Source organism: Triturus cristatus, chromosome 1_2 (assembly GCF_964204655.1).
Source record: "Triturus cristatus chromosome 1_2, aTriCri1.1, whole genome shotgun sequence".
Lineage (NCBI taxonomy): Eukaryota > Metazoa > Chordata > Amphibia > Caudata > Salamandridae > Triturus > Triturus cristatus.
In genome coordinates, this window is record NC_140580.1 from 400,550,697 (window position 1) to 400,562,813 (window position 12,117).

General features: G+C 41.5%; 1 protein-coding gene across 2 annotated transcripts in view; it reads left to right on the top strand.

Annotated features, from left to right (window-relative positions):
- PTEN (phosphatase and tensin homolog) overlaps positions 1–12,117 on the top strand; it is a 231,178-nt gene that overhangs the window by 155,626 nt on the left and 63,435 nt on the right. For both annotated transcript variants that reach the window (XM_085605587.1, XM_085605590.1), the window contains exon 6: positions 6,702–6,843. In XM_085605587.1, the coding sequence (XP_085461713.1) occupies positions 6,702–6,843 (142 nt within the window). The remainder of the gene's footprint in view (positions 1–6,701; positions 6,844–12,117) is intronic.

Sequence of the window (12,117 nt, forward strand, 5' to 3'; positions counted from 1 at the left end):
TCTGTAACGTCATCTTGGCAGCCAGGCGTCCCTCCACTTAAACGATATACGTCTGTCAACGGAATTAGTTTGTGGCATGGTGCACAGCACAGGCTGTGGATCCCCGCTCTGCCCCTCTTTCAGAGGTCCTTCTGTTGTACTTTCTTTAGCCCGGCAGAGCTCTGCTCTGGGCTCTCTAAAAGGCTATCTTGCAGCTATTTCTGCTTTCCTTCGGCTACCAGATCAGCCCTCTATCTCATTTTACCTTTTCTTATTTATGCTCCCTTCGAGCCTCTTCACAACTGTCCTCTCGGGCTCCTCACCCTGAAGACTGCTTTTCTTGTTGCCATCACCTCTGCTCGCAGGGTGAGTGAGCTTTAGGCTCTTTCTGCTAAGCCCCCTTTCTTCTCTGTGCATCTGGACAAAGTGGTGCTTAGGACAAAACCCTTGTTCCTTCCTAAAGTGGTTACACCTTTTCACATAGGACAAACTATCACTTTGCCCAATTTTTTTTCTTCTGCCTCTGCACCCTTCCAAGGAGGAGGAGAGACTCCACTGTCTGAATCCTAAACGTGCGCTGTCGTTCTACCTTGACCGCACAAAAGATATCTGGGTGGATGATCAACTCTTCATGGCTATGTGGGTGCCTAGAAAGGTCGGGCTGTCCAAAAGCATACAATCTCCCAATGGGTTGTCCTTTGCATTAAAAGTTGTTACGCTTTAGCCGAAAAAGAACCTCCAATGGGGCTGCATGCTCATTCCACTACGGCTACGGTAGCAACTACTGCATTGGCATGTGGAGTCCTGCTCCCTGACCTCTCTAAGGCAGCAACGTGGGCATCTATGCACATGTTCTCCAGACGATACTGTCTAAACAGCCAAGTCCAGTGGGACCACTATTTTGCCCGTTCTGTCCTCCAGGACTTTCTGGTGTGAACTTGGTTTGCAGACCCACCTCTGGGGTTGTTATTCCTTGGGTTTCTATTCTAACATGAGTGATCTATAACTAACTGTCTCTCTTTCAGATGAACAAGTTACTTTCTTCGGTAACAATGTATCTGTAAGAGACATAGGTTAGGTATAGATTCCTTACCGCCCCATCCATCAGCCTCGCTCTGCGAACTGACTTCTAGGTATATTGACTGCCTTACAGCGCACCAGTGGTCAGTGTCTTTCATGGCTCGGTACTTTTGCGTAGAAAGTCGTGTAAGAACGGACGTCAGCGCGCAGTGGTGCGGTGTCTAAATAGGCACCATGACGTCATCCCGGCAACGCCGACGACACCGAGTTGACCAACACCACCTACTGACACGCAGGGGATGTTGCCAAGAAAAGTCTCTGGATCCAGTCTACACCTGGGGGTAATATCCAAGGTGAGGAATCTATTACTAACCTATGTCTCTTACAGATACATAGTTACCGAAGGTAAGTAACTTGTTCTTTAGGCTACCATCTACATACAAATCTTTGGTTTTACTCACTGGATGGTTATCGTTCTGTTCTTATTTTATTTATTGAAATGAAATTTTTCTTTAAAGAGTGTGGGATTTTTCTTGGCTGCATAAATACTTGACAATTTGACTCTAAATAATGCCTGTTTTGTGCCAAGGTTCGCCCTAACTAGGATTGTGGTTGTCTGTCTAAGGCTTCCTCACCTCAACCAGAACTTGATTTCTTCAACTGGTGAAGAAGGAATCTGCTGAAGATATTGGGGCACATTTAGCTATGGCCATAACAGTTCCCATATATTTGTCCATGGGTGTTCTGGGGGTATACATTTCCAATACCCCGGGCTTCGTTTACTCATTCTTCAAAAGCTATTGCTTGTCTGCTAAAGCTACGCTACTGTGCCCAGCTGGTTCTGAGAGATTTTTTTAGTTTTATTGGCATCTTCAATGGGTAATTCTCTGGGACTCGTTTATAAAGTGAGGAACCTGGAGGAATAATTTTGCCCCAGAAGAACAAGTTATGTTATGCTATGCTGTGTGTATTTATATTGCACACAACTAATCCAGAAGAGTATCCAAGCTCTGACCTTTGGTTACACTGTTTCTGGTGGATACTACATCCTTCCTTCCTCTGTGTCGTCCCCTTCTGAGACTGTGTTGATTTCATAAGGTTCCACTGTATTGAAATACTAAATGTTTCTCTTGTTCTCGTGCCTGCTGACATTTCTGCCTTAATCTAGTTCTCTGTGGACCTCATTTAGATGCAGAAAAGTGAAGGAGAAAAGCACAAGCAAATGTGACTTATTCACTGTCCAACCCCACTCCCAGTCCTAAAAACCCTTTTCCTCTCCCTCCCAGCACCACTGTCAATTCATAAAAGAAATAGCTGACTTTCTGCCACCTATCTGTAGTATTGTATTAATCGCTTGCTATCCAGCAACCCTTTCATGAGCTTATTTACTCACCTGTCAGTCCACAAGCAGTCATAGGGCTCTACAGAGACTGTCCTACTTTTTTATTCTGGAGGTAAATCGTAGTCCCCACCACTAACTTAGGGTCAGTGGAGAGCCAATGAACATGTGGGAGTTCGTGGATCACCATCTGCCATTCCATCAGTTCTGCTGTAGTTCTTGAAACTTGTGTGAGATGGTGTTCCCTCTCTTTTCACCATATCTCTTGGATCTGGGAAGACATGAAAGAAGTAGGGTAAGGTGAAAACAGAGGAATGGCTGACTTCCTGCAGTGTAAATAAGAGATTCATGTACTATTGCAATATTCAGTAAAATGTTTTAATGTATTCCCTCCTGGTTGTTGCATTATCTAGTTTTAACATTTTTAGAAAGTCATTGCTTGATATCTTCTTTACTTCTGTAGCAAGAGGGAAGGAGGCTGGAAGTCAGTTGAATAGGTATTCGTATTTTCGTCCTTCATTCTAGTCCCTTCAATCATTTACATAGGTTGTTTTAATTCCATAATGGCCTTTTTATGAGCTTAACCTAAAACTCCTTTGAGCCTCATTAGTACTTTTTTGGAAATTAGGAGTGAGTTGTTGGCAATGAGAACAAGATTCAGAAGTCTTTAGGCTAAATAATTTTCAGGAAATTGCCCTTCATTATTTGATTGCTTCACTCCGGTTTACGAGCAGACTAGGCTTTCACTTTTAGGTCTTGAACTTTATAAGTGTCCTACAATGAATAGGTTCCAACTGAAAGAATTTACGTTACGTAAAGTGAAGTGTCCTAAATGTGCAATCTTTAATGTCTAAAGCTTACAGAAGGTTGTGTCGAGATTGCATAAAATCGAAGCTTGTCATCTCCTCAAACATGCCTGTTTGGAAAGCACAAATCAACTAGTTGGAAGCTAGTCGTTGAGAAAAGTATTTAACTCTGCCTCCTGTTTGAGTGAGCCTCCAGAAAAAGCTAACCTGGCAGTAACCTGTCTGCGCAACACCATATTCCTCTGGATCAATTTGTTTTACAGACTCTCCACCTAGAGACTTTAGACTACCGTTACTCAAAGCCAGCAATACACATTCTGGGATATATGCAGTCACTGCTCTTCAATCCATATTGAGCAGCCCAGTACTAAAATGTGATAACTAGTGCATGGCCAACACAATATCTTCAACATCTTGGAAGTACGTGTGATCCTAGGATAGTTGTATATAAGCCAGTAATGGCTGAGTTGCGTAATGTTGCCTGAATGTGATGGCCCTGAGACTGAATTACTCTTAATATCAGCAACTTTGCATATGAAATGTTGGACTTAATCAGTCTTTCCTTTTCCCAACTTGCGTTTTTTCTATTAGGTGCAGATCTCTGCCATGTGCTTCCATCAGGATAGTGTCCTTATACATCCTGGCTTGAATACAGAATAGGGGTTAACTGATTCCTCAGGAGACATTTGATTCCATGAGTAATGCGTTTCAGGAGGTGGGTCGCGCACCAATGGAAATCATACGGAGTACTTTCTCCTGAAAGGGTTTCAAGGCATTCTCCCACGCCACCTCAAAAAAATCCTATTCCTGCTAGGACCCACACTTTCCTTTTGGAGTCTCCCTCGCTGGTCCTGTACAAATTTTGTGATAAATTCTGGGAAAGATGGAATGACTTGGCCTCAAGACCAGTTTCTACTCACTTCCACTGAAATAGTTTCACCCAGATGAACTTTTCAAGGTATAAACTGCATGAGGCTTCTGACAGTAGGGGGCTCTTCGACCAAAGCTTATCTTGCTTCTTTGCATGTAGAGTTGCTGCACAATTCTTGTTGTGTGCAGAGGACCCAATTCACTCTTGCATTGTAGGCTTCAGTTGGGTGTGTTGCCATAAAAACATTGCTCTGTGGTTGCTTGAGTCTCCCTCCTTGTACCGGTCATTATTGAGGTCTCACTTCACTTGGTGCCTGCAGACACTTGCACTTGGCAGTCACGCCCAGCTCCTTATATCATGATTCTGTCAGTCCTAGTCTGACAAAGCCAGCCCATCTCTAAAGCCTCCCCCGCCCCCTTCAGTCCGTGTTGGTATACCCCAACATCCTCTCTGTGCAGGTGGCCATTGAGAGAGAATGCCACTCACTGGAAGTGTAAACTCCAGCTGCATAAAAAGTGAAGGATATTTTCTTCCATATTGTGGAACCTTGTTACTGTGTGCTGTTTAGCACAAGACCTTCAACAGCTGCACTCCAGTGTGGCAAAACCGTGCCACAGTTGCAGGTGGGGAAAGGTATGAAGCTTGGTGTGGTGATCAAAGTGGGGGTTTGAGTGAGGGTGGAACCCCCTTTCCCTTTGTAAAGAAAAAAAGTGCTGCATAAATAAGAGGCAGCACAAGAGGGAGGTGGGCTGCTGCCCCCCTCCAAAAAAAATCCACCATCCGCCCCAATGGTAAGCTGCTCCTCAAGCCACACTAGTTCAAAACAGTGGGAAGAGCAGCATCTTACAAAGAAAAGTAGATAGGAAAAAAAGCCCTTTGATAGGGAACTCCCTGCACAACAAACATCCTGTGCAAAACAGGGAATGGTGAAATATCCTAGAAATATCTTTCACCAGTGTTCACCCCACCCATTACTATGACTGTAGCCAGGTCAGACTGCACTGTTTCACTGGACCGGACCAGTAGTAGTCCATACCCTTTTAGCTCCCCTCAGACATGAATCCCAGTTTTTACCTCTGTGCTGCACTTTATCCTCAGCTTTGACTTCTCCTTGTTACACTAAGTGCATAACTGAGGGTTAGTGAGCGCCCTGATTACTCATCCTCCAGAGCAGATGCAGCATATGCTGTCTCCACTTCAGCTTACACCAGCCCTAGTGCACGAGTCCCTCTGTCTGAACCAGTTCTCATCCAGCTGCCAGTTTCAATCCTGACCTCTCCAGATGGGCCTGTAGAGATGGATGAGACCAGTGGCTTCGTCATCCAGATCTGTACTGTACAAGATGCTTTGCTTGGGGAGAAATGGACACTTATGTGGAGACTCTGTACCAGCGACCCCAGCAATTAGCTCATGACCGCTTTCTACAGTGCTATTACATTTATTACAGAAGTTAAGAAAGCAATCATCTTTTAGGCCTTGCCAGAGCATTAGTGTATCTATGTCCTTGTGCAGCAACATCATCTCCTAACACAATTTGCGTGGCTATTGACCTGCAAGTCCTCAAACTCTGGAGATTTGAATGACCCAAATTTATGACTACAATCTTAGCCTATACGGACTGGGCTTCCAAGGCAGCTAAATCTTGGACACTGGACCTCTCAACAAGTCAGTCTGTTGTGGATGATGGTTCCATGAAGGGTAAAGCTACCCACCCTTACATGGAAATCTAGTCTAAACATGCTCCAAAAGAACATTCCTATCTAGTGATGTTCCTCTGAGACCGGCTGATGCCAGTGCCATCATGTCCAAGTACTGGCTGCAAATATGGCATGCGTTTAACACATTCACCACTGTGCTAATTAAGCCTCCACGTTCATGATCTACCTATGCACAGAATCCCTGGACCAAACAGCAGATGTCTTGGGACCGCTTCAATACTCCAGTTATTACTATTAACATAGGTGTGTCAGTGCACCTGTCGTTATGACTCAAGTCCTTGAACCCTAAATCAGAGGCTGGGAAGGCCATAATCTATTCCTGCTACAAGATGCCTCCACCTTTAATCTGTTAGCGGAAGCAAAACAGACTATTCTTTGGAGGAGGCCACGGCGGGAGAATCAAGTATATGCACATTGTGACTCATGCTACTTTATTAGGAGGTTATAATTTAACTAATGTTAAGATTCATTTTGAGAACTAAATTAATTGCATTAAAAATCTACATCAGGCATTTGTTGTTGTTGCAGAACATTTTAATTGGTTACCCTGTTTTCCTAAAGCTCTGAACTATTTTGGTTTGTGGTGTACATTTTATTAATAAAAGGTCATTGTTTTAAATATTCATTTTGAAGCGCCAGTATTGTCCTTTGGATGATTAATCAGCCCATGGTCTCACCTCCTGTACTGGCACTTTTTAATTGACTTTGCCAGCTGTTTGTGAGTCTAGTTTGTCTTCGGCTTAATTCATTGTTTATATACAAGTTGAACTTTACTAATAAAGGTGAATTTAAGTAAAGTAATAACTTTATTTAGTATAAGCTCTATCTTATTTCCTTATGTGGGACTTAAATGTTATTAGCAAATTAGATTTGACAAAAAAACTATGTGTCTGATCAGTGTATAAGAGCAATGTCAGTGGAATTGTCTGAAAATGTTGACCTGTGCTGTTCCTTTCTTCTCTCTTTAGGGAGTGACCATCCCTAGTCAAAGACGTTATGTTTTTTACTATAGCTATCTATTACAGAAAAATCTGGATTACAGACCAGTGGCACTACTTTTTCACAAGATTGTGTTTGAAACAATTCCAATGTTCAGTGGCGGAACAAGTAGTAAGTGCTTTCCTTTACTATTGATGTGTCCGATCTTCCTTACCGTATACTAAAAACTTTGGCAACAGAGAACTACCTACTGACTTGTCTGGTGTTCCATTTTCCTGCTTAAACGTGATATGTCATCAGTACATGAACTTGACCCTTACATATTCAGTTGTGTTGAGCCTCAATCTCTTTTCCTGGATTGTTTGGTTTTGTTTGCAGTGATATTTGCTCCTCTAAAGAAAAATATTCCGTTAGTATTGCCTTAATGAAACACGCCTGTGCACCATTGACACTGTCTACACATTAAGTGTGAACAAGGCATAATAAACAGTAGTGCGAACATGGTGCACTTCTACTTAATGTATATTGACGGTCATCCCTTGTGATTGGTTTAAGTGAGATAGAGGCCTCCAGTTGCTGGACAGTTTATCCAATCTGATGAAGGCGCATAGTTGTAAAGTCGAGTGAATACCTGATAAGGGGAGCTGTGCTCCTAAATCCACTCCTTGCCTTTTGAGAAAGCGCAAAGAGTTCTAGTTCAGATTTCACTATTGGTGGTGGTATGCTCTCGGGGTATGTTTGCTGCCCTTTCTTCACTTTTACGTATGCTTTGTTTCAGTGGTAGCCTGCCTTACTAGAGCAGTGGCGGTGAAAGCTGCTGGGAGAAAACAGATTTAGATTTTTGTACACAAGGTCCTCCATATTCCTATTGGTGTATTGTTTTTTACTGAGGAATTTAATTTCATAGTCCTGTGGGGAAGCACTTATTCAACACTCAGTGGGTCTGAATGAAAATCCCAGTGTTTTATTAATGCAACAAACCAGTTTCGCACTCAGAATTTCAAGTACTGCAGGTACCATGTAAAAAATGTTTAAAAAATGTAATCATACATGCATTTATCAAATAATACATTTGATAACATGGCTGTAAGAAATTCTGTAAGGACATTCGCACTGCAACAAATGTTTTGAAAACAAACTTGACAGGCTGGTTTTTAGTTGCCTCTGCACCTACATGTATGAAATATGGCTCCACCTCCACCCTGACCACTGACAATGAACATTCTGTAAGGGGACATGGAAAACTTTCACTTTCTCTACTAATGCCAGGCATTGTCTTGACTGCAGTAACTCAGATGCAAATCTTACCTCTGGATCTCTCGCACTATTAAACTTAACATTGGGTGAAGGGACTTCGTAGCCTTAGTACATGGTGGATAACTGTTACAGGAATTCAAAGCCTTAATATTTGACAAAACAGATGTGTCCTTCACACACGAGATGGCTAGGCTGCCTACTAGATAATCCTTGGATAGTTTATTAAAACCTTTATTGGAGGTAGATACACACATTTCCTTCCAGTTTCCTTGAAGGACATATAGTAAAATTGTAAGTTTCACATTCTAGCTTAAGCTGTATGAAAGGTATGTTAATCAGAGTGGCATGGAGTCCATTCCAGAGATCATTTTTGTGGAAAAGATGTGAAAATACAAAAGTCTCAGGCTTGCAGAATGAGAGGAATGCCATTACTTGATGCTATATAAAATAAGCATCACCAGAGTGGTGCCGAATTGCTAGTCTTACTTTGATAGTATATTTCAAGCTTTAAATCCTTTGTTAGTTATCTATGGCTGTTAAAAGCCAGTGATGAAACCAAACGTAAAACTGATTTTGTTAATACGTGGAGAAGAAAAAAATGTCATGTTAGGAAGGAGAGGTGGTATTCCTCGGTCACTCCTGTTCAGAACTAGTCGCTAACCTGCTCCTTGGTGAATGAACATGTTATTAGTAGTAATTATGATTAATACAGATGTTTGTGCTGCTGTTTTTGTGCATGCTACATAACCTATACAAGGATACAATCCTTTAACTGCGAATCCCTACCAGTTTTTTTTTCTGTCGATTGGCATGGACAAGATCTTGCTTTTATTGTGTTCAGGCTTTCTCATTCTCTATGCCTTTGCTCTGCAGTTTTCTGCCTTTGATATACCCATTGTCATCCACTTGGGCAGCTTGTGCTATAATCATCTGCTTTCAGTGCTAGAAGTGATTTGAAGAAACTCTCCTACTCTACCACTACATGATCTTTTTCAAGACTAATTCTATCATGCACATTCCAGTGAAGAACCACCTAATGTTTAGGGGTGTATTTGAATCATCTCATCATAAACAGACAGTGGGACATAGCGAGAGAAGCTTATTAGGAATTTAGTTGTCGAGCAAACAACATTGCGGAGTCTCAATACAATAAGTATATTGAAAACATCTGTATATTATTCATAGATCTTCTGATTTCGCCCCATATTTTCTGGATCAGTACTTCTAATTCCTAATTACTGTACTGGAGTTTCTCCAAACTTTAGAGATCTCATTACCACCAACCAAAATATCAGACAATAGTTCAGGAAGACCTCTAACCTTTACTACCATGGTGGCTTTTACAAGCCATTGCTTTTGTGTACCATTCTCATTGGTCAAGTGCTGTGTGCAATTCCAGATGCCGGATTTATTTCCTAGTGATTTTATTGTTTAGGGATGTGGTAAATTTCACTCGGGAGCAGAAGGCTCTTCATGGAGAGCTTTCACCGCTCCTTGCACTTATTCACTGTTTTACACACCGTTTCCACAGTTACTCCTGGTCCCCTGATTGTTGTCCAGAGGGTAGACATTGCTGATCATGGCCAGATTTTTCTGGACGACATTTTTTTAAATGACAGATGTGTTGCAGTGATGTAATATTTCAGAAATTATAAGACCTATATACTTAATTATGATGTCAAAACATAGGTTTTGTGTGTCAAGTAATCTTATAGACCCAGAAACTAACTCCTCAGAGTACCCCTTCTGACATTTTCCCTAAATGGCAGCTATAATAGAGGGTGGGTGGGTGGGGGTGTGTGTGTGTGTGTGTGTGTGTGGAGGTAAAGCTTTATTCGATAAAAATATCAAAAGCACAACATACAATAAAGTTTAAAAGGATCAAGTAGAATATATCTAAAAGTGAACTACATCACCAGATAAAACAGTGTGCAAAATACAAAGAGGAAAGTGACACGTGTGTATATATATGTATATACATGTGTGTGTGTATGTATATATATATATTCACTGAAAAAACTGTAGGTTTCAGGGGCGTTATAGTTAGCTGGACTTTTCACTCGTACAAAACCATAGAAATTCCCCCGTTATAGTTAGTTCAGCTAAATATAACTCGCGCGCCCACAATGCACTGCTGACGTCACATATTACATCACTCATGACATCACTCATGACATCACTCATGACATCACTCATGACATCACTCATGACATCACTCAGTGAATGTGTGTTTTTCTGAAAATTACATATGTTTTATATATGTATATCTCAAGGTCGATGGAAGAATAAATGGGTATATAAGTGTCTAAATGGATGATTTGTTTTTGAAAAATTGATTGTATAACTGACTGATTAAGTGTATCTTAGTGAATACATGGCTTAGTGAGTAATGTTTAAATGTGTAAATATCTATCAGTCTCTCACTTTGTGTATAAGTGGTGCATGGGTTGGTGAGTAGCTACATGAGTCTATATAGGTTATTAGTTGGTTTTTTGAGTATCAGTATGAGTCTATGGTTCGGTGGGGGGTATTACGTAGTGCATAGGTGCATGAATGAGTGACTCACTGTATGTGTTGAAGACAGCATGTGTGCAGGACTGTATGGGTGGATGAGTGTGTGCATGGGTGTGTTAGTGAGTGATAGACTGTCTCAATAGTGTCTTTATGAGTAACTACATATGTTTTAAACTAGTATATGTGACTATTGGTGTATAGAAGTGAGTATATGTGAGAGTGAGAGATTGAAAGAGTTCCTGTATGAAGAAGTATGTGTTTCTATAAGTGATTGTTTAAAAGACTAAGTATGTGTAAGTTTCTGTAGAAGTAAGTGTGGTGGTGTGTGTATAACTGTATATGCAAGTAAATGGATGTTTGATTCTTTATTAGCATGAGAGACTATGTGTGTGAGTAACTCTATGGATGAGTGGCATTGTGTAACGATGTATAGGTGTATGAGTACATATGATGAGTGAGTACATGTATGAGTGACTGTATAGGACTGTTGGTGAATGAGTGGATGTGTATGTGGATCTTAGAATTACTGAATAGGTTGTTGTAACTGGTATTGGTATGTCCATTGTTTTGAAAATGTTAGTTTCTATTTTTGAATGTGTGTATCAAAGGTTATATTAGGGGGAGAGGAGGTCTGCCACTATCACAAGGATGATGTCATCAGTGATGTCATTTGAGATGTCATCAGTGATGTCATGAGTGATGTCACTGACCATGTCATGAGTGATGTAATATGTGACGTCATCAGCAGTGCATTGCGGGCGCGCTAATTATAGTTAGCTGAACTAACTATAACGGGGGAATTTCAATGGTTTTGTACGAGTGAAAAGTCCAGCTAACTAGAACGCCCCTGAAACCTATGGTTTTTTCAGTGAATTTCTAAGGTTTTTTAAATGCTAATTCCTAACTATAACGTGCCTGAAACCTATGGTTTTTTTTCAGTGAATTTCAAAGGTTTTTTAAACGCTAATTCCTAACCATGCCTACAGAGATAGGACATGTGAAGAAAGAAGAAAAAACGCACAGAAAGAAAAAAAAGAAATGCAGAAAGAAGCAACAGAAGTCCTCCAAGACGAAGAAAAGTGCAGGAAGAAGGATAACGTGCAGAAAAAACAAACGGAAGAGAAGAAAGAAGCCTTGTTGCAAAATCATCCTGTACCCTCAACTTTTTCAGACGGATACTGGTGGTAACTGAGTCTGACTAACCAGTCTTAGAGCCAGTGCTATGTTAAAAGACACTCAGAATACAGTGAAAACTCCTGCATACACTAGGGAACACTATGCGTTGTGGTCCCCCTGTGATCAGCATGACCTCCTCTGTAAGCCCCTAGTATGTAATAGGGCAGGGGATTAAAACTACCTCTTAAAACGCGCCACAGGGCGTGTTTGCACACGTCACCTCAGGCCCGTCCCCTCACTTCCCCACTGTGTAAACGCGCCCTGTGGCAGTTTTAAGTTGGGAGATTAAGTCCCCTTGAATCCTGAGGATCCCTAGGGGCAAAATAGCCCACTAGGTACGTCCAGTAAGCGCCATTGCAGAGAGGTGTAAAAAGGGGCAAGGCCAGCACCACCTCTCTGCAACGTAGAGCAGTGGCACTTACTGGAAGCACCTGGTGGGCTAGTTGGCCCCCAGGGTCCCTCAGGATTGAAAGGGAATTATTTCCCCAACCTAAAACG